This window comes from Paraphaeosphaeria sporulosa, assembly GCF_001642045.1.
Source record: "Paraphaeosphaeria sporulosa strain AP3s5-JAC2a unplaced genomic scaffold CC84scaffold_19, whole genome shotgun sequence".
In the NCBI taxonomy this organism is placed as follows: domain Eukaryota; kingdom Fungi; phylum Ascomycota; class Dothideomycetes; order Pleosporales; family Didymosphaeriaceae; genus Paraphaeosphaeria; species Paraphaeosphaeria sporulosa.
Window position 1 is genome coordinate 75,832 of NW_017253378.1, and position 22,434 is coordinate 98,265.

At 49.7% G+C, this 22,434-nt stretch overlaps 10 protein-coding genes across 10 annotated transcripts; 6 read left to right on the forward strand and 4 right to left on the reverse strand.

The window, feature by feature from the left end:
• Nucleotides 1-1,221: 1,221 nt before the first annotated feature.
• On the forward strand, nt 1,222-2,892 carry CC84DRAFT_1200480 (putative pantothenate transporter liz1; the record flags this gene model as incomplete). Its single annotated transcript, XM_018181667.1, has 4 exons — nt 1,222-1,705; nt 1,756-1,890; nt 1,942-2,270; nt 2,323-2,892. The coding sequence occupies 4 exons, from the start codon at nt 1,222-1,224 to the stop codon at nt 2,890-2,892; spliced, it is 1,518 nt and encodes a 505-aa protein (XP_018028944.1).
• Nucleotides 2,893-2,964: 72 nt separating this feature from the next.
• Nucleotides 2,965-4,153, reverse strand: CC84DRAFT_1264892 (class I glutamine amidotransferase-like protein). The gene is made up of 2 exons (XM_018185348.1): nt 4,146-4,153; nt 2,965-4,087 (listed from the first exon to the last, which is right to left on the reverse strand). Exon 2 carries the CDS (start codon nt 3,906-3,908, stop codon nt 3,192-3,194), a length of 717 nt encoding a protein of 238 aa, XP_018028945.1. The 5' UTR covers nt 3,909-4,087; nt 4,146-4,153; the 3' UTR covers nt 2,965-3,191.
• A 1,504-nt stretch (nt 4,154-5,657) lies between these two features.
• On the reverse strand, nt 5,658-6,535 carry CC84DRAFT_1191760 (uncharacterized protein; the record flags this gene model as incomplete). Its single annotated transcript, XM_018181203.1, has 4 exons — nt 5,658-5,803; nt 5,852-6,279; nt 6,332-6,416; nt 6,463-6,535. 4 exons carry the CDS (start codon nt 6,533-6,535, stop codon nt 5,658-5,660), a joined length of 732 nt encoding a protein of 243 aa, XP_018028946.1.
• Nucleotides 6,536-8,542: 2,007 nt separating this feature from the next.
• CC84DRAFT_1182090 (uncharacterized protein) lies at nt 8,543-9,474 on the forward strand (the record flags this gene model as incomplete). The annotated part of the gene is made up of 2 exons (XM_018180596.1): nt 8,543-8,593; nt 8,968-9,474. The coding sequence occupies 2 exons, from the start codon at nt 8,543-8,545 to the stop codon at nt 9,472-9,474; spliced, it is 558 nt and encodes a 185-aa protein (XP_018028947.1).
• A 1,126-nt stretch (nt 9,475-10,600) lies between these two features.
• On the reverse strand, nt 10,601-12,289 carry CC84DRAFT_1106065 (uncharacterized protein; the record flags this gene model as incomplete). The annotated part of the gene is made up of 3 exons (XM_018175124.1): nt 10,601-11,508; nt 11,576-12,040; nt 12,088-12,289. The coding sequence occupies 3 exons, from the start codon at nt 12,287-12,289 to the stop codon at nt 10,601-10,603; spliced, it is 1,575 nt and encodes a 524-aa protein (XP_018028948.1).
• A 1,400-nt stretch (nt 12,290-13,689) lies between these two features.
• CC84DRAFT_1234334 (uncharacterized protein) lies at nt 13,690-14,157 on the forward strand (the record flags this gene model as incomplete). Its single annotated transcript, XM_018183812.1, has 1 exon — nt 13,690-14,157. One exon carries the CDS (start codon nt 13,690-13,692, stop codon nt 14,155-14,157), a length of 468 nt encoding a protein of 155 aa, XP_018028949.1.
• A 308-nt stretch (nt 14,158-14,465) lies between these two features.
• CC84DRAFT_1234337 (uncharacterized protein) lies at nt 14,466-16,568 on the forward strand (the record flags this gene model as incomplete). The annotated part of the gene is made up of 1 exon (XM_018183813.1): nt 14,466-16,568. The coding sequence occupies one exon, from the start codon at nt 14,466-14,468 to the stop codon at nt 16,566-16,568; it is 2,103 nt and encodes a 700-aa protein (XP_018028950.1).
• Nucleotides 16,569-17,650: 1,082 nt separating this feature from the next.
• Nucleotides 17,651-18,119, forward strand: CC84DRAFT_1234343 (uncharacterized protein; the record flags this gene model as incomplete). The annotated part of the gene is made up of 1 exon (XM_018183814.1): nt 17,651-18,119. The coding sequence occupies one exon, from the start codon at nt 17,651-17,653 to the stop codon at nt 18,113-18,115; it is 465 nt and encodes a 154-aa protein (XP_018028951.1). The 3' UTR covers nt 18,116-18,119.
• Nucleotides 18,120-20,139: 2,020 nt separating this feature from the next.
• On the reverse strand, nt 20,140-20,556 carry CC84DRAFT_1223692 (uncharacterized protein; the record flags this gene model as incomplete). The annotated part of the gene is made up of 3 exons (XM_018183514.1): nt 20,140-20,309; nt 20,356-20,455; nt 20,518-20,556. The coding sequence occupies 3 exons, from the start codon at nt 20,554-20,556 to the stop codon at nt 20,140-20,142; spliced, it is 309 nt and encodes a 102-aa protein (XP_018028952.1).
• A 1,064-nt stretch (nt 20,557-21,620) lies between these two features.
• Nucleotides 21,621-22,366, forward strand: CC84DRAFT_1234346 (ankyrin; the record flags this gene model as incomplete). Its single annotated transcript, XM_018183815.1, has 1 exon — nt 21,621-22,366. Exon 1 carries the CDS (start codon nt 21,712-21,714, stop codon nt 22,363-22,365), a length of 654 nt encoding a protein of 217 aa, XP_018028953.1. The 5' UTR covers nt 21,621-21,711.
• Between the last annotated feature and the right edge of the window lie 68 nt (nt 22,367-22,434).

Consider the following 22,434-nt stretch of genomic DNA (forward strand, 5'->3'; position numbering starts at 1 on the left):
TGATGGAAGGCGTGGCCGGCGTCGATGAAGCCGGTCGCAAGTTGCCATGGAAGAGGCCGTGGCTGGGAAGCCAGTGTTGGGCGCTAAAGCTTGGGAGTCGGGCCGGCGTTTCCCCGGCCCCGGCGCGTCCCCCGGCCCCGGCGCGGCTGCCAAGTCGTCCTCTGGAACGCGACTCTGCACACAGCGCCGCCTCACAGCGCGACGTCTTGGCTCTCTGCACCAAGGGCAGGATGGCTTCTTGGACCGAATCAACGCTCCGCAAGTGTCCGCCACGAATGCTCCCAAATTCCAACGGTGACTTCGACCTCATCGCCCCATTGATGAAGAGGAGCTGGACGACGAGTACTGAGATGGCGGGAAGACTAGCTGCAGAGGTATCCCCAACTGGGATATGGATTACTACTGCTCGGAATAGACTGCGTCAAGGGCGAATGGTCGCGGATGATGTTGCCTCGCGGGCTGGCAAGTGGCTTTGCACAGAAGCCTCGACTTTGCAGAAGCCCACCTCCCACATAGTGGAGGGTTATCTGTGGTTATTGATACGGTCAGCTGAGATGGTGGGAGATTCGTGCAGCAGGTTCTCGTATTTGATGGTCCTGTTCGGCGAATGAACTCCAGCAACCGGACTTCTTCTCCACCAGCCATATCCTCGTCGTGTCGATTTACGTGCCGCCTGAGTCTCTCTGCGCATCCCACTTGCTCTCGCTCAGAATCGGTGTGTCGGACGTGATTGTTACTTTGCTTTTACACATGCACCACGCACGCTGATGGGGACCAGTTTCGTAGTTGTTGTAGCACGTCATCTGCACCCCAAATTCCTCATCTCCAAAGAGAAACACCTAGCTCTTTCGAATTTAGCGTAGTCCCCTGTTCGCTCTTTCCATCTACGTCGATGCAGCTTGTCGCTAACCAGGTGGTTGCCGCTGTCCTCATCCCCGCCCGGTCTGGTGTCATTACTGCCACCTTCGCCTAGACCGTCCGCCAGATTGGCTGTCTGCTTAGCTTGCAGGCTTATCAAGACCACAGAGCAGTTTGCTCGCAATAACAGCCTCCTCTTGCGAACACATCTGGTGCGCACCGCAATCATCCGTCGCGGTGCTGAACAAGGCGATAACGCGAGTAGACGAGATAACGGATATACATATACTTGCAGCTTCCAGCCATGCTCTTGTCTATATATCGACGTGGATCGCTTCGCCGACCAACCCTCACTGATCCACAATGTCTAAGACGACGCCTTCGATCGCCTCGTCCACGCCCTCCCACAGCTGGCGTGGATGGCTCTGGGATTCCGCCGAGGTCACTCAGGAAGAAAGAAAGTTTCTGTTCAAGCTTGACGCCACGTTGCTTACGTTTGGGACGCTCGGGATGCTAATCAAGTGGATCGACACGTCCAACATCACCAACGCCTTCGTCTCTGGCATGAAGGAGGATCTCAACCTGTACGGTAACCAGTACAACTACATTGTCGTCGCCTGGACCGTTGGCTACATCATTGGCCAGTGGCCATCCAACATCATTCTTACTCGAGTCCCTGCACACATCTGGATCCCGTTCCAAGAAGTCGGCTGGACAGTCTTTACGTTCGCGTTGGCTGGCGCCAAGTCTTACGAAGCTCTACTTGGACTTCGTTTCGTCGTAGGGCTGTTTGAAGCGGGTTACTGGCCTGCTTTGTACTATGTGCTGGGATCCTGGTATAACAAGAGTATGCTGCTGTATGCACTTCGTATAAGAGCATCACTGACTGACCACTAGGGGAACTCGGGAAACGCAACGGAATCCTACAGTCTGCCGTGTCGATTGCTCCAATCTTCAGTGGCTTCTTGCAAGCTGGTATCTACAATGGTCTGAATGGCAACGCTGGTTTGGCAGGATGGAGATGGCTATTCGGTACGTCCCCCAACAGCCATCATCGAATCTATGCTCACATTCCGTGTCCAGTCATCAATGGAGTCATTTCCCTGCCGATTGCAGTCCTCGCATACTTTTTCCTGCCCGACACGCCCGGGACCGCCAAACCCAACTGGATCTTTACCGAGCGTGACATACAGCTCGCGCAGGAGAGAATGGCACGGGCCGGACGGAAGCCCGAAGGGAAGCCATATACCGCCCGCACGATTCTGGGCTTCCTGACGTCCTGGAAGACGCTTCTCTTTACGTTGATCTTCACAATGCAACCATTTGGATCGCAGCCCTTTCAGTCATTCGTGTTTTGGTTGAAGGCTCACAACAAAAAGGGCCAGCCGCAAGTCTATACCGTCGCCCAGATCGTAAGTGCACAAATGTCAGCTTCCTGAAGGCCTTGCTGACACTGCTTTACAGAACGAATACCCAACCATCGGCAACGCATTCACTGCCGTATACTCCTTGACATGCGTCTGGATCTCGGACGGCCCGTTGCGAGGTCGACGATGGCCCATCATTCTCTTCTCGAACCTGATCGCCATTATTGTGTTCGTCTTGCTAGTTGTGACGCCGGTCATGGGTCCCTTTTCGCACCGGGCGCCGCTGTACATTGTCTCATCCGTCGGAGGAAGCATGGTGCCGTTGACTATGGCATGGATGGCGGAGCTCATCTCCGACAACGCTGAGCAGCGAGCGTTTACTGCAGCTTCGATGAACACGCTCCAGTATACCTTTAACGCCTGGGTCCCACTGGTCTGGTTCCAGCAAGTCCATCAGCCGTACGTCACACCTGGCAATCGCGCTGCCGCCGTTATCGCCGGCTTGAATATTATCGTCTTTGGTGCCATAGCACTACTCGCTCACAGGGAGAAGCTTGCAAAGAAGCGGAATAACCAGGCGTCTGACGTCTTGGATTTACAAGAGCCAATTACGCCAGTGAACAATAGCCATAAGAAGGGTCTCGGGGTAGAGGTTCTAGCACTTTAATGAAAGAATATGGAGTTCTTACATTGAATCATTCGACCCGAAATCAGTGGTTGAGGACAAGGATAAAGTTCTGCTAGCTTAAACAACGCCCGGATATATATCGCTACGCTTATTTCTCGCTTTACAATCGAGACTAAGCAGAATAGACAATTGGACGCAATAGTAAAGACCTAATCAGATTACTGTATTGAAATCGGATGAGATCAGACTATATAGTTGAGCTACTCTGTCCCTAGCTCTGATTCTCTCTGCCAGTCTCTTTGATCTTAGACCTGTTCTCCGCAACATTGACATATCTATCATTTCGGGAAGACGGTCGTTGAAATCTGCTTTCCCGAAGCATCGTAGCGAAGTGGGATAACGCCAGTTATGCCGTTAATATCGCGTGGCTCATAGTCCAATTGCATTGCGGCTGAGACCATAACATCTTTCCCATACGTCTTCTCCAGCCAGTGTGCAAACATGTCCATGCCAGCTATCACTCCACCACCAGTCCAGATGTTACCATCGATGACCCATTTCTTGTCCTTGGACCAATTGACGTTCGGATACCGTTTCGCAATCCAATTGTATTCAACGTTGTTGACAGTAGCGTTTTTGCCGTCGAGAACTCCCGTAGATGCAAGCGCCGAGGCACCAGTGCAGGTGGTGAAGATGGTCTTTCCCGCGGCATGGTGGCGCTTGATGAAGTCCACGTATTTCGGTGGGAACTCAAACGTCTCTGGCATGGGTCCGCCGATCAAGAGATAGTCGATGTCGGGACAGTTGTCGAGAGTATCCGTCGGGGTGATTTTGAAGCCGCTCGTCATCAGCGCCACCGGCTCAAGGCTCTCGGCAATGTGGTGGAAGATGAAATTCGGAGATTTGTCTATGGTCTCCTGGGAGACGTCGGCACCGTGGGCAAGGCCGTACTCGGCAACGCGTCTGCTCGCGAGGTTGAGCAGATCGAAGGGACCAGCCACATCCAAGGTCTGGTACTCGTATACCAAGGATCCGAAATGTACGTCTTGCACCATCTTGTTGACTTGGGAGTATCGTTGCGGGAGGAACAAATGGCTGGAATGGTCAAACAGTGGTGACCGATACTCTATGTCCAGCGCCCATATTTCCAGCTTTATACCATCTCATCTAGCTACAGGAAGCTCAAACATGTAGCTAGAGTAGCCCACGATTGTCAAGCAAGTGGATTTATCATCTACAGTATGTCAGCACGGATGTACAGACTTCGATAGTGTCCACAATAATGAACTGACCTATACACAATTATCGCGAAAAAGACATATTCAGAAGGTGTAGCAAGTCGGCACGGAAGAAATGGATTGAACCGGCATCCGTGCTCACTCGTTAAACCTCCTTGCACTAATTACTAATCACAGCCGGCACGGAGCACATGGAAAACACCGGCGATCGGAGATGACTAATTATGCCTATGTAGACTGATAGTCGGGACTTTTCTCGCAATCTTAGAAAGGTAGTATCGCAAGGCGCACTGCATGTGGACCGCACGAGGCTTCCATTTAGACTTTTCTTGGCTATGAATCTCTATTCACAAATCACCTTCTCCAACCAGTTTCATCTTTACGACCATAATTGGCACGTCAAGCGGCATGGCTCCTCGACAATGCGAAGCCGAGACCAAGAATGTATCACCTTGGGCAAGCCTTTAAAATTCGAGATCTCGAAGAAGGCATAGAATCGATTCTTGATGCGTGCAATGACTGAGCGTCTCTCTTCATGGGACCCTAAGAACGTGCCAACCCTATTTAAGCTATTACCTTTACTATTGACTATTTCATTAAGTGTAATTGCTATGGTCGTCTCTGAATATTCACCTAAGAACTTCGAAGCCCGTGATGTTCTTCAAGATCCTCATCAACGTATACCGAACATGGGGCAAGGGGGAATTCGGCCTTGTCATGACTGGCAACATCATAATTAGTACGATAATCTCGAGGCTGCTGGCAACTCTAACCTCTTTTACCCCGCGGCTTGTGACAGAGCCTGGACAATCTGAGGGTGCAGGCGTTCGTATAGGCGCATTGCGTACGTTGCAACACTACGAGGACTTTAAATAATAAAATTGATTACATGTCTCTATTCACTACTCCACTAGAGAATCTCATGATCATAGCTATCATAGGTGGCTCTATGACCTCACATTTGTGCGCAGCGTATGATGTTCGGCAGGGCATGACATGACTTCGGGTACGACGTGCTCTGGCACACTCCTGCGAAGGTAGGAATTATTCTAGCTAGCCAGGATCATCACAGTCTGATTTCACTTGAAAGCTCCAGCCACTGCGGTTATTTACGATATTACTGACAGCACCCTTCTAATGCGACGCGCTAGGACAACGTCACGACGCGATTCGCGCTCCAGCTTATCTAGGCTTATCGAGCGGCCCCAAGTTAACAGAAAAACCAATATTTGGTAGAAATTATGATACTGGGGTACGACGCATGCAATCGAAGAGTTTTTGTACAGGACTAACACAAGCTAAGGTCTTCACGGTCGATGATGTTCAGAAATTATGCGTCAAGTCAGATTGTGAAGTGCTTCCACAAACTGTTGAAATTGTGGAACATGACCAAATTTATTTGGCGAGAGTATCTTTTCCTTCAGAATCCAAGACTTCAAGGGAATAGTTGGTTGATTGATGAAGTTCAATGGAGTGAACCTATCCCTCTATTACAAAAGCTGTGATGAAACTGGCTGCCCCAAGGTAGGCTCAGAGACGACTTGTTATTTATTGATACAGAAATACTCACGTGTCTCTCACGAACCACTCCCTGGCCGCCTCGTATACCTTGGAAAAAGCCGGATCAAAAGACATCAACCGCTGGTAGGCCTGCTCATCAAAACGTTCGACAAAATGAAACATAGAGACGAGAATGAAATCGGCATACGATACTGTCCAGTTAGTTTCCGCCTCACATGCTGCGTGAAATGACTCCTTACCAGTCTCTCCCAAGAAGAAGGGCCCGTCATGCTTTCTCAGCAGATCCGCTATCTCTTTCACTGGCTCCTGCAGTTGTTTCCAACCATCCTCTGCGTTCTCCAGAGCTTCTTTATGCAACTCCGCCAAGGGCCTACCAAACATCTCTTCACGCGTTCTGTTGTAATACTCCCGGGATCTTTCGGGCAGTTGGTCGGGAACTCTAGGCAAAAGTTGCAGTATGATTGGACTGAGGATCTTAGATATCTGATCACGAACCTTCACTGTCACGGGTTCGTTCAGATGGAGGGATGGACTCGGATAGCGTCGTTCGAGCTCCTGGGCGATGGGCCAGGAGTCCATCTCGTAGGTGCCGTCTTCATACTTGATAGCAGGGATGCTGTAGTCTGTGAAGTAACCCGGGGCATCCTTGTGGTTTGGCGCAAGTCCTCTATGTGAAGTTAGAAATCCTGCTTCGATGCTTAACCTATCTTGTTACCCACAGTGACCTCAGCCTGGGCTCAATATCTGGGTATTCCACCCACTCTGTATCGTACTCGATGCCCTTGTAGTTCAAGATTAAACGCGCTAATTTAGTTAGTAGTAGACAGTATTAGACAATACTCACACTTACTCTTCCAAGGGTTGAGTGACCAAGACGTGCCCTGCTGAGAGGGCAAATCAAATAAGACAATTCGAGATAGCATCGTGTCTGGTGATACATTTATTTGTGGAACATGTTGAATAAAGTAATTGTACTGCTCTTGACGACTGTGATAGAGTGGAGTTGTTATAAGCCCTATAATAACTGCATTATCACCCCTCATTTGTAAGCCGGTGATGCAGAGGGTCCATACCAGTCGCGGAATGTCGGCTACGATAAGATGCTAAACGGCGTAGTAATAGGTTGTTTTGACACATTGCATGCCATCCAATTTGAGTGGTTAATTTCCACTAACAAGCATTACTGTGGCGTCAAGTTGCACGGCTCCAAATACCATACGAATCCTTCCAACCGTATTGGTCATAAAGACCTGCTGATGTGGTCAGAAGAGGTAGTCCGATGGATATGGACATGTCGTGCAAGCTGTAGAAATCATATGTGAGATACGGACACTATGAAAAACAGGTTCATGGGGCCAATCGAAGAGCCCACCTGTGTCATTCCGACAGCCGTGAGCCTCAGCGTCTCTTCCATCAGCAGCCGCGTGCCCGGATCGGATCTTGATGTCGGAGTGCACGGGCGCTATTAATTAACCAATGACCCGATCAAGCTTGCACTCCGTGAAATGGGTCTGATTGGTAATCACAGAGACCGGTGTAATTCTTGTCTTCCGTGCCGTGGTACTGCACCTTACGTCCAGGTCTATTGGTAATCATGGACCACTGCAGCCAAAGTTTGAGCTTCGTGCAACGAGCAAATAGCATAAAGCTAGAGATAGGTGCGCTGAAAATAGAGCATTACCTACCATCATTCAACCCCTTCTGATCGTGTTTTATCCTGCTAATCTGCCCTTGCGCGTGCCGTCTGGATTCGCGTAACACCTGACGAACACTATACCGGTAGCCAGCAAGCCCCGCAACGGGCTGCCGCCATTCCGCGCCATATTTAGAATCGAGTCAATCTGTGTCAGTGATCCCAACATAATTTCCAGCGAACAAAGAGAAGGAATGTACAGTAGCAGCTTATTGTGCTAAAGAATGAACTTGAACCATGGGTTTGATGGATCCACCTGCTGTCGTGAAGCTTTTGTTTCGACTCGTGTCATAACTGTAACTCATCAACATACAGGTTTTCATGCCCAGCCATGCTTCCACACTCTCGACGCAACCATTAACCCAATTGCAACGACCATTAGAGCGGCATTCCAGCAGATTGGCGTGGTGTAGCCTCCACCAGCCTTCAGTAAAGCCCCCGATATCGGCCTCCCTACAAGAGTCGCAATCCCAATCCTAACCCAGGGCAACATCGACACCCAGCCCTGAGTGTCGTTAGGACCGTAGAGCTACAGTCGTATAGACACTCTGCCCTCGTTCCAATTTCTAGTCGCTGATTGGTTCCGCTCCGCTCTTGAGCTAGTCCGGACCTCGCTTCATCAAACGCTACGCAAGCTTCCACTGCGGGTATCTATGTTCTAGTGAATAGTAGAAGGGTAGGTGTGCTTCATTCCTACTGTGTCTAGATGACACTACTGGAATAACAGCGCCGTACCTTGTATCCTTACCATCGGTTTACAGGCTAGTTGCATCCCAAATGGCTGCGACGCCTTCACCCAAAAATCTGGCAATCGACCATAACATCCATCACTAAGTGGGGAAAACCACGGTGTGTCGGAACTGATCAACCAGTCCGCTAGAATAGAAGAAGAGTGCGACATCTTTCCTAGTCAGTTGGTCGGCCGGGCTTTTCTGCACGCAGTGATGGATCTTACTACTTCCTCGATATTGGCTATCATTTGATCAGAATCAGGATTAGGAGCCGTTCCCAATCTGAGCGCACACTTGCTCGAGATTGACGGCTCTCATGGGCCTATCTCACTGGGGCTGCTGCGTTTCTCACCCGATACGTCTCATTCAGGCGAAAACGGGACATAAATACGGATCAGATTTAGGCGCGATTCCTAAGCTCGCGAAAGAGCTCGAACCCACCTCATTTAAGTCTAGCGCAGATCCTCTGCGCGAATTTTATCTCCCTGATTGAAGTAAATTATCTCATGGATTACTGCGTAAAGGCATTGATGCTTCAGAACTCTTTGATCCAAGTGGTAAGTTGAATTATATATATTCGTGTTCCTAATAAGCTAGCCAAGAACGCGACTATATTGGACATTAACGCTTAGGAGTCTCTCCAAGTGTCAGAACCGCCTAGCGTATAGCTGAACTGATTTCCTTCTGCTTCCTCTTTACTTGCGAAGTAGTTCTCGTGTGATAGACCTACTATCGGCGTCTCTAGCACCGAGCCAGAAATTCAATATATTTAGAAACGGTTATCTTTTCTGTGTCCTGTGCAGAACTGCGCTCCTACTTACATGGTTGCAAGCCCGCTTACGATTAAAACATATCTTCGAGCCGCGGCGCAGTGCCATTATCGCTGAGTATGAGCACTTACCTAACCGCTATGGCTGGAATAACTGAGTAGCGTTTGGTGAAGGAAGTGGTTTCGCGTGGTCGATTTCGCCCCCGTTTTGGACGAGGGAGGGTGCCGGTTGGCGTAACCCTGACCCCGGATTATGTTTTGAAGGGTCACATTTCGCGCAGGCTTGCCCATGCAAAGAATTATCTGGAGGACCGCAACAGCTCATCGGTGTATTTTGCAGTGTTCATGGAGCACTTAGGGTTCAACAGTCCTGGGGGTTCAGGGTTTAACGTCATGGAGCTCTGCTGGGATGCACGGCCCGCCAGCACAGCAACCTCACCGGCAGCCAGCCAATGTACGCCATCCGTGACAGCGCTGTCCTTCGAGAACTTCGACGAGGAACTCTGGTACCCCGGAACGGCGTGCTCATCTGCAAGCAGCATTCGACGAGGTTGCAGAAGGTCGATGCGCATCCGCGGAAACACCATGCGATCAGAGGCAGCGACAGGCGTGGGCTTGTACGGTTCTGCAGTCGCTATTGTATTGCGGCATTGTCGGCTATCGCGCTAAGCTTTGATCGCAGAGCTTGGAGAACCGCTAGACGGGTTCCAGTGCTGATGGAGCAGCAGTTGCCCCTTGATCACAGTTATCCTCGCTGAGAGCGTAAGGAGAGAGACGGATGTTGGGGATGTTGGATGCTAGATGATGATGCGCAGAGGGCGGTGTCGATTGGGGTTAGGTATGTCACGTAAACGATTATAGTGCTGATGGATGGGCATACACGTGCTCGTTCCGGGGGAACAGGTGTCACTTCTACGATTGGTTGATGTCGCTAATGATGACCGTGAAAAATTCGTTGTTAATCTCGCACTCTTCACAGCTCTGTTCCATCGATTGGGAAGCTCATGAGCTTGCCATGCAATGCCATACCCTATCATATCAGGTCAAAGCCGTCACTTCGTCAACATATTAGAACCAAGAGGTTCCACGCGCAATGATCCTATTTCAATTTCTATCCTGAAAACCTCTGTCTATTACTATCACCTTGCCAGAAAGAAACCCCCTTAACAACACATCTTGATCGTCACCTCATTCAAGATTTGGTCCACCATACCGATACCATCCCAGGTAAAACACCCGATGATCCATTATTTGAGCAAGGAGCTCAACATGTCCCAGAAGAACTTCCCAGCCTAGCCACGGACTCAGCTCTGCCCAAGTAAACACCAGTAGGAGCGCGCTTGCTTTCATCTCCCTACTTCCCAACGTTAACGATACCCCTGAAACCGGTATCGCCCTTCATAGTGTCCCAGGGCTAATGTTGGCAAATCTCCCCCAGGTTGTCCTGGCCACCACAGCAGTAGTACATACCCTCTGCAACAGCCGGCGCGATGTCGGTGTGCGATATATACATGCATTACTGCTCTTTCTGTGATAAGTACTCGATAATGCAGCCCTTCGGAAGACGTTCCAAACTTTGACTGTCTATGACTTCGATGGGAAAGGGGTCCGACATCGACAGTCTCCCATCGACTAGCGCCATGAGGGAAGGTTCCATAGCTCTGCTAAGGTCCGTTAAATATGGACCTTGGTGCTGTCCAAGAAGTTCCGAAAAGGCTTTAAGTCTTTTCTCGGTCATGCTTAGCAGCCTGTATTTGTCAATATAACTAAATTGGTGAGAAAGCGCGCTTGGTGCCTACGTGAAATCATTGAAGTTGAATTCAGATTCGTTCGACCCTGACGGCAGTAGTGCGAGGACCCCAAAGCCGTAACGGTCGGTCCACATGGTTAGTATATTGGCGAGCCGTCGCAGCTGCGACACATGTCTGCGAGTCTTCTGATATTGCGGAGTTCCATTTGCCGGCCCCGGCAATATCATCCCTAAAACTTCTTCTGTCAAGTTCGCTTGAGCCCTGTTCACTGGATTACCAGGCATGGCCCGTTGACCTGTGATGTGTGTTGATGGGGTCTGGACAATCAGCCCATGTTCCCGGAAGAGACTATCTTGTACTGTCTTGAACAACTGTATAACGTGGTATCGTCGCAGCAAGACGCATAGAGCTTCTTGATTGCCAAGTCGACAGATCTCGGCGTATATTTCCCGGGGTCGCAGAGTAGCTGTAACAATGTAGGAAAAGATGTGCGACAGGTTTCGAGCCGTGTGGAGCATGGCTCTGAAATTCAGAAGGGTTTGAGAACTGCCAATTGTTAAATAGAATAAGCGCAATCTAGGAAGATGAGGGCTGTTTGGTTCAACAGCGCTGATTCCAGGATGGTCTAGAAGTACTTCCGAGCCACTTCGAATCTGAGACGAGAGCGCATTTGACTTTTCTAATTCCTCTTCAAGAAGACGTTGATGTAGTGTGGACTCATCACGCCCATCATGTTGGTGACTGCGGGCCTTCTTTTGGGTTTTTCTCATCTTTGCGACCGGTTGAATACCGTACTCCACGTCGATAGAGCCTCGTTTCGCAGCCGTCACATCTTTTTCTCCCAATGAAGTCATGATATTTGGGTCGCCAGCGATCTCATACATGCCTGGGAGGTCGAAGCAGTCCCATATGTTTTCAGTGGCGTCTGTTCCGAAATCAAAGTTACTGAGGTCTTGAGCGAAGTCTGTAGTTGTGTGAGCAAATCTCCCGCTATTCTAAATTGTTAGTCTCACTTGAACTATTATTGATGAAAACAGTGTCATACGGCTGAGCCTGGTCATGCGCCAGATCGTCGCTGTACTGGCTCCACATCCCGCTGCTAAGAGCTATATAATGCGATTCGATATCACCACCATCCTGCACCTGCTGAAAATGGTGTGAGAGTGGGGCATTCAACTGGGCATCCGTTGAGAAAGATGTCAAGGGAGTACTAGTGTTTTCCACTTGAGTTAGAACGAGCTCCAGTTTGCATAATATGGCATAAGTTTGCTCAACAATGGTCGGAAAGCCTCCATTCTGGGTTTGGAGATCCAACCAGATGGCACCAAGTATAGCGCTTAGTGCGGTTGCTAGAACATCAGTGGAAGGCGCTTGATCCCTCTGTCGAACACTCTGGGTTAGTTGCTGATCTATCCCCAACGTGCAGCAAACACTGGCTCGTTTCCGTTTGTTTTTGAACCAGTGATTTTGGATGTTGGCGTCCTCTGTGACTCTTAGCCGAGGAACCTGAACGTCAAGGGTCTAAGCCTACTGCTAGTTCCATTCTTCATAACGATAGTCCGATATGTCTCAATCATGTCCACCGCACACATTCCCAGCTTGGCTAGTCCCCTGTTACCATCATCCGAGGTTCCATCTATATCGCTCCGATGGGCTGCTGTAAGAGCCACACGGAGACGGTCAGGGAGAGCAAATTGGTATCCAATCTGCGCTTGAACAGTTTTGATCTCCATATTGCGTGTTGGGAAAGCAAGAATCTGTGTATATTTTCCAAATGTTATCGTGGATAACTTCTTCGATGACTTTTTATAAGGCACAGGATGGGGCCTTCCAGGCTGCAAGTTCACCTCTGCCATATTCATTTGGCAAGATTTGAACCTGTCCATATTCACAAGATCTGGTCGGGTCCCACATCGTCACGCACAAGATCGGCCCACTCGTGGATGTCCTTGAATACCGAAGCGAATCAAAAACCATTCTCGACCACAGTACCCTGAGTGCTGACAGGACCATCAAAAGTCTGATGCCTGATCAAGCAACGTGCATCGAGTTTTCCTCGCTGATCATTCTGCTCGAGATGATTCGATTGCTGCCTACTATCAGTTGAAGGACCTTCCGACTTGCATTATCTGGGAGCGTGCAATCTTGAATAATTTGTTGAGGTATCCCTTCTGTCCGTGTCCATACATAGTCTTTCGTCATATCTGGACCATAGTCACATGAAGCAAATCTAGGTCACAACTGGTAACATATTGCAACCCATGATGATATGCGAGAATTTTCCGCTCCACGCAGAGTAACTTGCCAAAAATGGAGATTGACTGATTGTTCTACTCGCGTCTCCGGAAAATGTAAAAGAGACCCTGCGCAGAAGCGGAAGCGAGGGTCAAGTTTCAACCGCTCCAATAGCGATGGCCCAATATCGCAGCCTGATTTCCAGTGGCAAAACTCGTATGATTATATTCCGACAAATAGTTGCAACATATATTCGATTCAGTGACAAGATGTGTTAACGCGACCGCCGACACAGAAAATCGCGCGAAATGTCACGGGTGCACGTGAAATGAAGGGTTAAGGCTGAGCTGTCCTGAACACGATCATATGACCTGGTCATCACCCGGTTGAGGCACATGTCGCAATCGGGGAAGGTTTCCTATGATGGAATGGAGAAAGGAGGATGATCATTTCCGTCTAGGGGAGGTTCCTTCCTTCAGGAAAAGAGAACCTTCCTCATATGAGCAAATAAAACGGTATTGGAAATAAAAAACCGGAGATGGAATCTCGGGTTTCACAGATATCCTTCGTGCGGGGTTATCGGAACTCAAACCTAGCCGCGGCGGTCTCAGCATTTGATACCACATAACATCATAATCACACAGATCCTAAGAGGACTTGAAGGGATTTGCAGTCACCGTCCGTGCTTTCTACACTGCAGCGTGGCAAATGAAAAGGTCCATTTCTCTCTTTGTCCTGGTCGCCTTTATTTCCTTCCCCTAAAAATTGGGTGAAAATACTTGGATCACATCTAGGACTTCGCAACGGGTTTCACTCGTGCCACCATTACGTCGCTCTCTACATAATCGCACCCAGCGGAATAGTCCAATATTCCGACCTACAGACTCCTGCAATTAATATGTTCGCGTCAAAAGGCCGCTTATCAACCTTGCTCTTGCGCCGGTGGCACAGGATGCTGGGTCTCCCTCGCCAGTCACCTCCTCGTTGGTATCGAGATCGGCTTCGAGAGGAGCTATACGAACGCCGTTCAGCGACAACACATTGGGGCAAAGTCAGTGAGACATCCGACGTTCTCTTTTCCATCAGTCGTGCTCTGTATGATGGGGTTCCGACGCGCCAACTCCCCGCGCTCTCGCGCCATATTCCTGCATATATGTATATGGTAGCTAAGTATACCTTGCGCTGGAAATTCTATCGTGTGGCGGGCGGCATGTGTCACGCACCGTGTCGCGAATCAATTCGCGAGGTCATCAATCCTGACAGGGACCATAAGCTCCTCGAAGTAGCGTTGCGTCACGATATCGACCCGGTATCTTTCAAACTCGCCGCCAAGAGGCTCCGACGATTCTGGCCTCTTCTCCCTTAGATTGGCCTGCATAGACTATCACGGTCGGTTGCACGGCGGAAAGAGACTTCTCTATGCGAATACTCGAGAGCTACTCTCGAATTTGGGGTTCTTAGGGCAAAACAGCAATTCGTATTGGCCCACCTGGATGATAACAAGCCACCAATCAATTACATGTCACGTGCCAAAAGGCAACCCGCACGATCTATATCTACAAGCTGGGGCATTGCACAGCTGTTCTCCATCGACTCAATTTGATCCTGTTCTCAGATCGAAGGCACTTGACTGTCACTTTGTAAAATTCTTGAGACACTTTCAAACTCGCTCTAATGTCTGTCCACGAGCAAGAACTCTCAAATCTCCAACAAAGCCATGAGGCTAGTCATGAATCGAAGCAATCTCAGGGTACCGACGAGCTCAATTCAGTCGAAAGACCAATTATCGTCGGCATATATGGGATCTCGGGCTCTGGAAAAACTTTTCTCATGGACCATTTAAAGCAGGACTTGAGGGAAACTTCATTCCATTTCTATGAAGGTTCGGAGGCGATAGCCAATCTCGTACCTGGAGGCCTCAAAGCCTTTCAGCAGATGGGTGAACTAGAAAAGACGCAGTGGCGTGAACAAGCTATCGACACCATCAGAATTCGGAGCAATGGCGATGGAAAAACGACTGTAGTCACTGGTCACTTCATGCTCTGGCCGGAAGAAGATGAAACCGGGCACAAAGTCTGTACACGGAGCGATCTGGCCGCCTATACGCACATCCTTTATCTCGATATTCCCGTCGAGACCATCGAGCAACGCCGCCGGAACGATGCTTCGAAACCACGCCCCGATACTTCAGTCTCCCATCTACTGAAATGGCAGCAAGCCGAAAAGGCTCAGCTGCAATCGTTATGTCGCCAGCATGGCATCTTGTTCTCAGCTCTGACATCAGATGCCAGTGTAAAGAAGAGAGCATTGGAGCTCATCCGAGACTTCAGAGTTCATACCGAAAATCACAATGAGATCCAAGCTCAGACCAGATTGGATGCGGCTATGGCGTCCTACAGAAGCCCACCTAGTACGATCCTGGTACTAGACGGCGACAAAACACTGACTGCGCAGGACACCGGGCCTTTGTTTTGGCAGAAACTATCGGAAACCGGATCAATGCCCATAAGTGCTCCACTAAAGTCATTGTTTGGTGGCCCAATGGGGTACTCTTACAAAAGTTTTCGACAGGCTATGCTTCTATATGAGGACGCTGTCGACGAGCATACTTACGATGCCATCTGTCAACAGGTAGCTTCCGACGTAGAAGTCCATCTGGAATTCAAGCGCTTGCTGCGGCTGGTAGCGGAGCAAGAGCACCTCGGTGCCGTCGTCGTAAGTTGCGGCCTTCACCGAGTCTGGGAGAAAGTTCTCGGGAAAGAAGGCTTGTCCCAAGGCATACCGATCATCGCGGGCGGAAGACTTTCAGACGGTTTTGTTGTGACAGCAAAAACCAAGGCTGCCGTTGTGAACCGTTTGCAGACGCTACACCACGCATATGTTTGGGCATTCGGCGATAGTCCACTCGATATTCCCATGTTGATGGCAGCGGACGAAGCAATTGTTGTAGTTGGCGATGAGATCACCAGAAGCAGATCGATGGATACGGTCCTCTCTGATATGATAGGCAAGGGCCAATTGAGCGCACGCCAAGTCAATTTGCCTCGTACTGCTTCATCGCGGCTGGACACATCTATGCTGCCGATGATCGACTTGAACAACATAGAGTTCCTCACTGACCTGCTTCGCCGCCATGATCGCTCCGCAAAGCTTGCATTCTATCATGCAACAAACAAGAACGCGGCCAAAGCCATTGCAACCCTGATGCGCGATGCAGCTGTTGCTGGGCCTGCGTTAAGGAGAGCTCATCGTCAGGCGGGCTGGTATCTCTCTCAGGAGTACTTGACTCACATAATCGGAGTGGAGGACTGTCCGATCTCGCACGTCCTAGGGCACGGAGCCACCGGATCCCGGCTCATGGATGAACAGAAGACGACAATTGTGGCAATCATGCGAGCTGGTGAACCCATGGCCTCTGGCGTCAGCGAGGCTTTCTCGCTGGCGATGTACGTGCACGCCAAGTCCCCCAGCGACCTTGCACCCCACCATATTCAAGGCCAAAGCCAGATTTTATTGGTCGACTCCGTCGTAAACAGCGGAAAGACGGTCATCCAGTTTGTACAGCACGTTCGCAATGTTAGCAAATATATTCATATTGTGGTAGTGACTGGGGTTATCCAAGGGAAATGTGTTTCTTCGAGGAGTAAGGTATACCAGGCACTGGAAACGTGTGGGAACGTCAGTCTCGTGGCGCTTCGGATTTCGAGCACAAAGTTTACCGGTAGCGGCACGACTGACACGGGTAACCGTCTTTTCAACACCACCCACATTCTTTAGAGACAGGGGTTGCGAGATGTTGTCATTCCTTTTATCGTTATTTATTTCGCCTTGCATTTACCCTAGTAAATGATACACTCACTTCGTAATATGAGGTGCCCTCTGCGTTCGCAGCGACCGGTTTGATAAGCCTGTTCCCACCCAATGGTTGGAATTTGGTGTAAAAAATGCACCCTCGGAAGATTAGTGGTCCCATGCAGGTTCTTGCAGTCGCAGTCAATTATATGGCATGCCGACCAGCAACACAATCTTGACCCCCCACATCTAAGAGTGCGTCATCGGCATCCTGCAAACTCTCTCGTTGTCCCACATCCAGATGTAACGACGCACTCGGTCTGCGGTCCATGTGACTAGTGTCCCGTCCCATACACTGAATATCGCATCGCCGCACGGTTTTACACGGATGTGGGTATAATTGTGCGGTATGGGATGGGCAACATTGCATGGAGCTCTCATAAACGGCCGTCATTGCTGCTAGCGGCATGTTACGATCACAAAGAAGCACGACAGAGAATCGGCAATGGATGGCGCAACAATGAATATGGCTGGTAAAGGACAAAGAGCCAACGACAGCGACGCGACGCCGCTCGGAACGAGCGAACACCGACATCGCGTGACGAGACCCCGCAGAGGCGAGGACTTGGCGGGACCTCAGGTTCACGTGACGAGACCCGGCATAAAACGAGACCCCTAGGGACCCAGCTGGGTCCCGGGACCTCGAGGACTTGGCGGGACCTCGACGAGGGATCGGAAGACAGTGAGGGATGGGACGACTGGTATTTAGTTGAGGACATTCTCTGAACAGTTCCTATTCTTCGTAGTCAACTTCGAAAGCTTACTTTCATATCTAAATTGAAGCCACTCGTCTTTATACGAACTATTAGTCTTCTCTTGATATTTGTTGCATTGTATTATCGTAGAGTGTAGGATATTCACCCAACCCCTTTGGTACCGCCATCCCTCACGCTCGAATCACTGAATACCCGCAAGGTCTGAACCTACGGTCAGGTACGTGGAAACCCCTTGTAACACGGCACAATCCTGACCGGGAATTTCAACTACCCGACTCACAAGATATCAACATGCCGCCCAAGAAAAGCAAACAAGTTCCGAAATGGTCGATGCATCCGCAACTTCACGGCGACGTGTCGCGGCTACTCGCAGAAGACGAGCTACATCTGTCTTTCTATCCAAACGATTCAACGTCTCAATGCCTGAAAGACTACGACACCAACATCATGGGCCGGTTTTCTTGCCGAAACGAAGCATGCACAGCTTCTGGATGGTCCAGCAAGAAGATTGCGACCACGATCAGATTGTACTCGGGTGGTCGATACAACGCTAGAGTATACCACCAGCGGTGCCAGCAGTGCAACAGTCTTAGTCAACCCTGGCTGGACGACTCATACGCTGAAAGGATAGCGTACCGTTTGAAAAAGTGGCACGGCGTGGAGATGGAGGCGCCAGAGTATAGGAGAAAGAATGTGAAGCCGCATCACCGGGCGTTGTGTGAGGGGTGCAAAGCCGGACATTGCAGTGAAAGTTAATGGCTATCGAGGTAAGTCAAGTCCTGGTTACAACATATAGTTGTATTGAGATACATGTATAGCTACATAGGCGTCATGGTATTACCCAAGTGCCCAGGTAGACTGATTCACCAGGATATGTCGGACAGATTGGAAGGCAGGCCGAATTGAGTCACAAGAGGACCGCTCCCCGTTATAAACAGGTATAGCTCCCAATCATTAACATCTTTGTCCTAAAACATTAATCGCAAATCCACTCTGCCCCCATTCCAGTTTCTCGGTCGCTGGTTGGCGACGCTTCGCTTTCGAGATGGTCTGTGCATCGTCTCACCAAAACGCTACCTACGCGAGCTTCTGCAGGGTTTACTTATCTCTAGTGTAATTGAAGCGCATAGTCGGTGCATTTAACCACTACTTTATTTAGAAGATGTCATTCTTACAGTAGTGACATTTCTTATGAACGTTGTAGCTTGGAATTCTCGTAGCTGCGAGCCTCCCTAGGAAGGTGTTGTAAGGGAGCACGCTATAAGTAAGGGTTGATTTACCGCCTAGCCAATGTCTGTAACGGTTGGCATCGAGCGTAGTCTTTTGACTACGTGCATGCGCCCAGTAGCTATGGCGTTCTGCATCCCACTCTGTGCTGTCTTTGTGTGTGACAGCCCTCGTGCTTGGAAGGTCTCTAGGTCTTCGAGTAGATCCACCTTCTGGGCTGACCTCGCTGACGAACGGCTCCATCGCCACCTACCGGCGATACCGATAGTGACGATTCGGATTTGCTCTTACATTTTGAATGGATGGCTTGGTCCCTCAAAGCAAAGAGAGCGCGTTATCGTAGATACGAAGCGGACCGGGAAACATATCGGAAGTAAGTGTAGAAGGAGAAGGTAATCCATGGCCTGCAATTTTGCACACGAGGTTGTGCTGACTCGAGTCTGAACATGTTGGGGTGCCACGTAGCATTACGATTGGTGTACAGTAACATCTTGCCATGTGTATCTTGGCAACCAAAACCAAGATTTCCATGTAGGCAAGGCGGCAATAATGTATGAAGATCAAGATCAATGGAGTCGGCTTGAACATGCTCGATCCGACCTGCGTACAGGTCGGAATTCGATGGGTGCCCTAAGGTCCAGCAAGAGGATTCGCTACCACACGCACGTGATGTAATAGATGAGTCACGTCGGAGTATAGTCTGCAGCAAGGGTTTGTTGGCATATGTTCCACGAGCTTCTTTGTGCAACTCAGTGTTATTGGAATATTGTGCTTTCTGGGATAGCCGTACGACGACCGGAGCGAATTGGCAACTCGTGCGAGCGTTACGACTCGCACCGACCTTGTTTCACTGCCATACTGGAACGTGAATGGCACCGAGGCTACAGCTTTAACTCGGTGTTCCTTGCCTTGAGAAAACGATGAGCAAAGATCAGTGCGTTGGTGCGCTGACGGTAGCTATGCTCGCATGTCAGATGAAGTGTACTAAATTGCTGCTTCCCAACTGCATGTGAAAGGTCGGAATCGTACGAGTAGAAAAAGTTTTTAGATGCAAAATGCATCTTGGTGGTACGCAGAATCTTAGGTAGTAAGGCGATAGTAGTGCTATCTTTATCTCTAGTAAGCGTTTTTAGTATCTCTTTAGGGCTTACAGGCTCTGGCATATCCTCATCTCCTACAGGTAGAGCGTTAGGCTTAGACGGGCTCACTTGCCCTCCATAGTCCTTGGGTATTAACTTAACGTTCTTGAACATGGCCTTGCGCAGGTCTTTGGTGGAGCTTATACCCTACGCCGTCTCTTATCAGTCTTCTAGACCTTCTTTGAGAACTACTTCGCCTACGAAGTGGCTATAGACGCGTTTACACTATATTGCGTCCTTAGTAACACTAATGCGCTCAAAGGCTGGCCTGTGCTAGCCAGTAACAGAGTCCTTAACTTTAGTGGGTGGTGTGAGCGGCTCTTCCTTAAGTGAGTTAGTCACACTTAGTGCATCATCCTCATCGCTCTCTCTGTCATACTTGTCCACACCTAGGCCCTATGCTTCCCTATGACGTTATACGTGGTCACGGGCAGATGTGATGGCCTTGTCAGCGTCGGCCTGCGAGGAGAGCGGGATGAGCGCGACGTTAGTGATCTTATAGCTAGGCTTGCTGCGTATCTGCGCCACCTGCTCGCAGTCGCATATCGAAATAAGGAAATATGAAGTCGCGATTTTGAGCAGGCCTATCGCGTCAGCCATTTCTGTTTACAAGAGCGCTGCATCCCCTACCTATGATGCCGTGCACCTCCAGCGTGCCCGGAGCCATTTCCTCCTGGCGGCGGTCCTTGAGTAGTGGTCCGACATTGCCCTTATAGTCAATCTTGATGGCCTACTATGTTTTCAGCGGGTAGTTGCGCGACGGGGTGGGCTGCAACACCAGCGCCCGTCTACAGCAGCAAAGATGAGCAGCTTGCAAACCAGGCCGGGCATTGTAGCAGAAGAAGTGCGATCAGGGGAGTATTCACGGACACGCGAAGCATGCATGCGCATCTTTGCCGCCCCTACGATGGAGGGGCAGCTGCTGTGGGGGAGTGACCATGACGTCTTTTTGCGGCTACCCTAGACCTGCCTGGGCACGCGTTCAGATGCAGACACGGCGTTAACTTCTCATACTGCACTCGACAATGGAACATTCGGAGCAGCGCCATGGACACCTACCGCAGAGATGCCTGTAGCGACTTGTACTGCTTTGAAAAAAAGGCTACTACGAACTACGATAAGCTAAAAGGTAAGCGAAAGGGGGAAAACCTAAACAAACCAGTAGAGGAGGTAGGGAAGGAAGAAGAAGAAAAACAAAAAAAAAAAAAAAAAAAAAAAAAAGAAGGAAAGAATTTCCTCACCTAAAGCTTGATGTATCGCATCATGGGTTGAGTATCCCCGGGTATTCGGACAGCCAAAGTGCCCCTGCGAAATCGCATAGCCAACTGTCTTCCCTTGTTCAGACTTGCTGACCTTTCTTGTTTTATCATCGTTACGGCTCAGCGTCACTGCAACTCCGAATGTCAAATCTCAGCCTTGCCTCAACCCTTGAGCTAGGTGCGGCAGGCACGGAAAGTTTGCACTCGATCCAAAGCATACGTATAGAAAAAACTTCGCCTAACAAAACTAGAAACACAGTTCTGCTCAATAACTTCCTTCAACAGGCATGTGCAAAGGAAATCTAAGACCGGTGACCAACACGCTGGTTTTTGTGTTATGAGATCCAGGGCGAAGACTCTCCTGCGTTCGTAGATGGTGCAAGCATGGTCGGTCTAATGGAGATTCGCGGAGAAGCTGCATTTAGCTGCCAAGAATGACCCCCGCATCTGAGCAGCCATCTTCGTAGTCCCCACCTTCACCTTCAACAATTCAAGGCCTCATATTGCGCGGCTTTTCGTCTCAGAGCAGTCCTTTCCCATCATGCCGGAGTTCTCAACACTATTCTATCACCAGAAATCGCTAGGGTCGCTATGTCCGTCTCTCACGAAACTCCTCAATAGACTACAATGGGATGCAAAACACTAGCATCAGCTATACTTCTTGAGTGGAACAACAAAAACGCTTTTGTCATTTGTCCCTTCCCTGCTTGTCAAAAGCTCCACACCCATGGGTCCAACCGGGCCCCCGAAGGTTATCCAAATCGCCGACTTTCACATTGCGACAAATTGCGACAAATTGCAACAAGAGTACCAGCTAGTCTGGCCATTTGAAGCAGGCAGTGTCGCCGAAGAGTTAGACCTGGGATTCCAATTGGATAGAGATGCTGGTATTTGGCGGACAATCGGAGATATAGAAGACCCCAGCACAAATGAGATTCTCGAAGTATTAGCGAGAGGAGCAATACAAGGCCAGACTAGTGAAGAGGATCTATCCATATCTCTAGACCGCTTGGCGCTTAACGAAGAAGAATACGCGTGGTTTGTATGTCACTGTGTCAACGGTGATATCAAACAAGCTGCACTTTGCTTGAAGGGCTTAGATTCGATTGAGACATGTCTAAGAAAAAAGAATTCCGACGGGAATACTGCGTTGGCTTTAGCCTGCGTGGAAGGACACTACGATATGGTCGTATACCTAGTGGAGCAAGGATCTCTGATTAACTCCGTGAACGATAGAGGAGAGGCTCCGTTGATTATATCACTGGAATACGGTCGAATTGAGGTCGCAACTTACTTGATTCGCCATGGTGCCTCAATCTCGAGTCGTGATGGGTGTGGAGTGTCACGAGAGCAACGAGCAAGATGTCTGAGGCCCAGGTAGGCTAGATCAATATACTGCGTTCGGTATCTACGTGTAGGTACAAGACGTTGGATAAGGAGAAAAGGTCCT

Bases quoted from the DNA above. Each gene is read 5' to 3' on its own strand.
- CC84DRAFT_1264892 (XM_018185348.1), bottom strand. From the start codon at position 3,908: ATGGTGCAAGACGTACATTTCGGATCCTTGGTATACGAGTACCAGACC.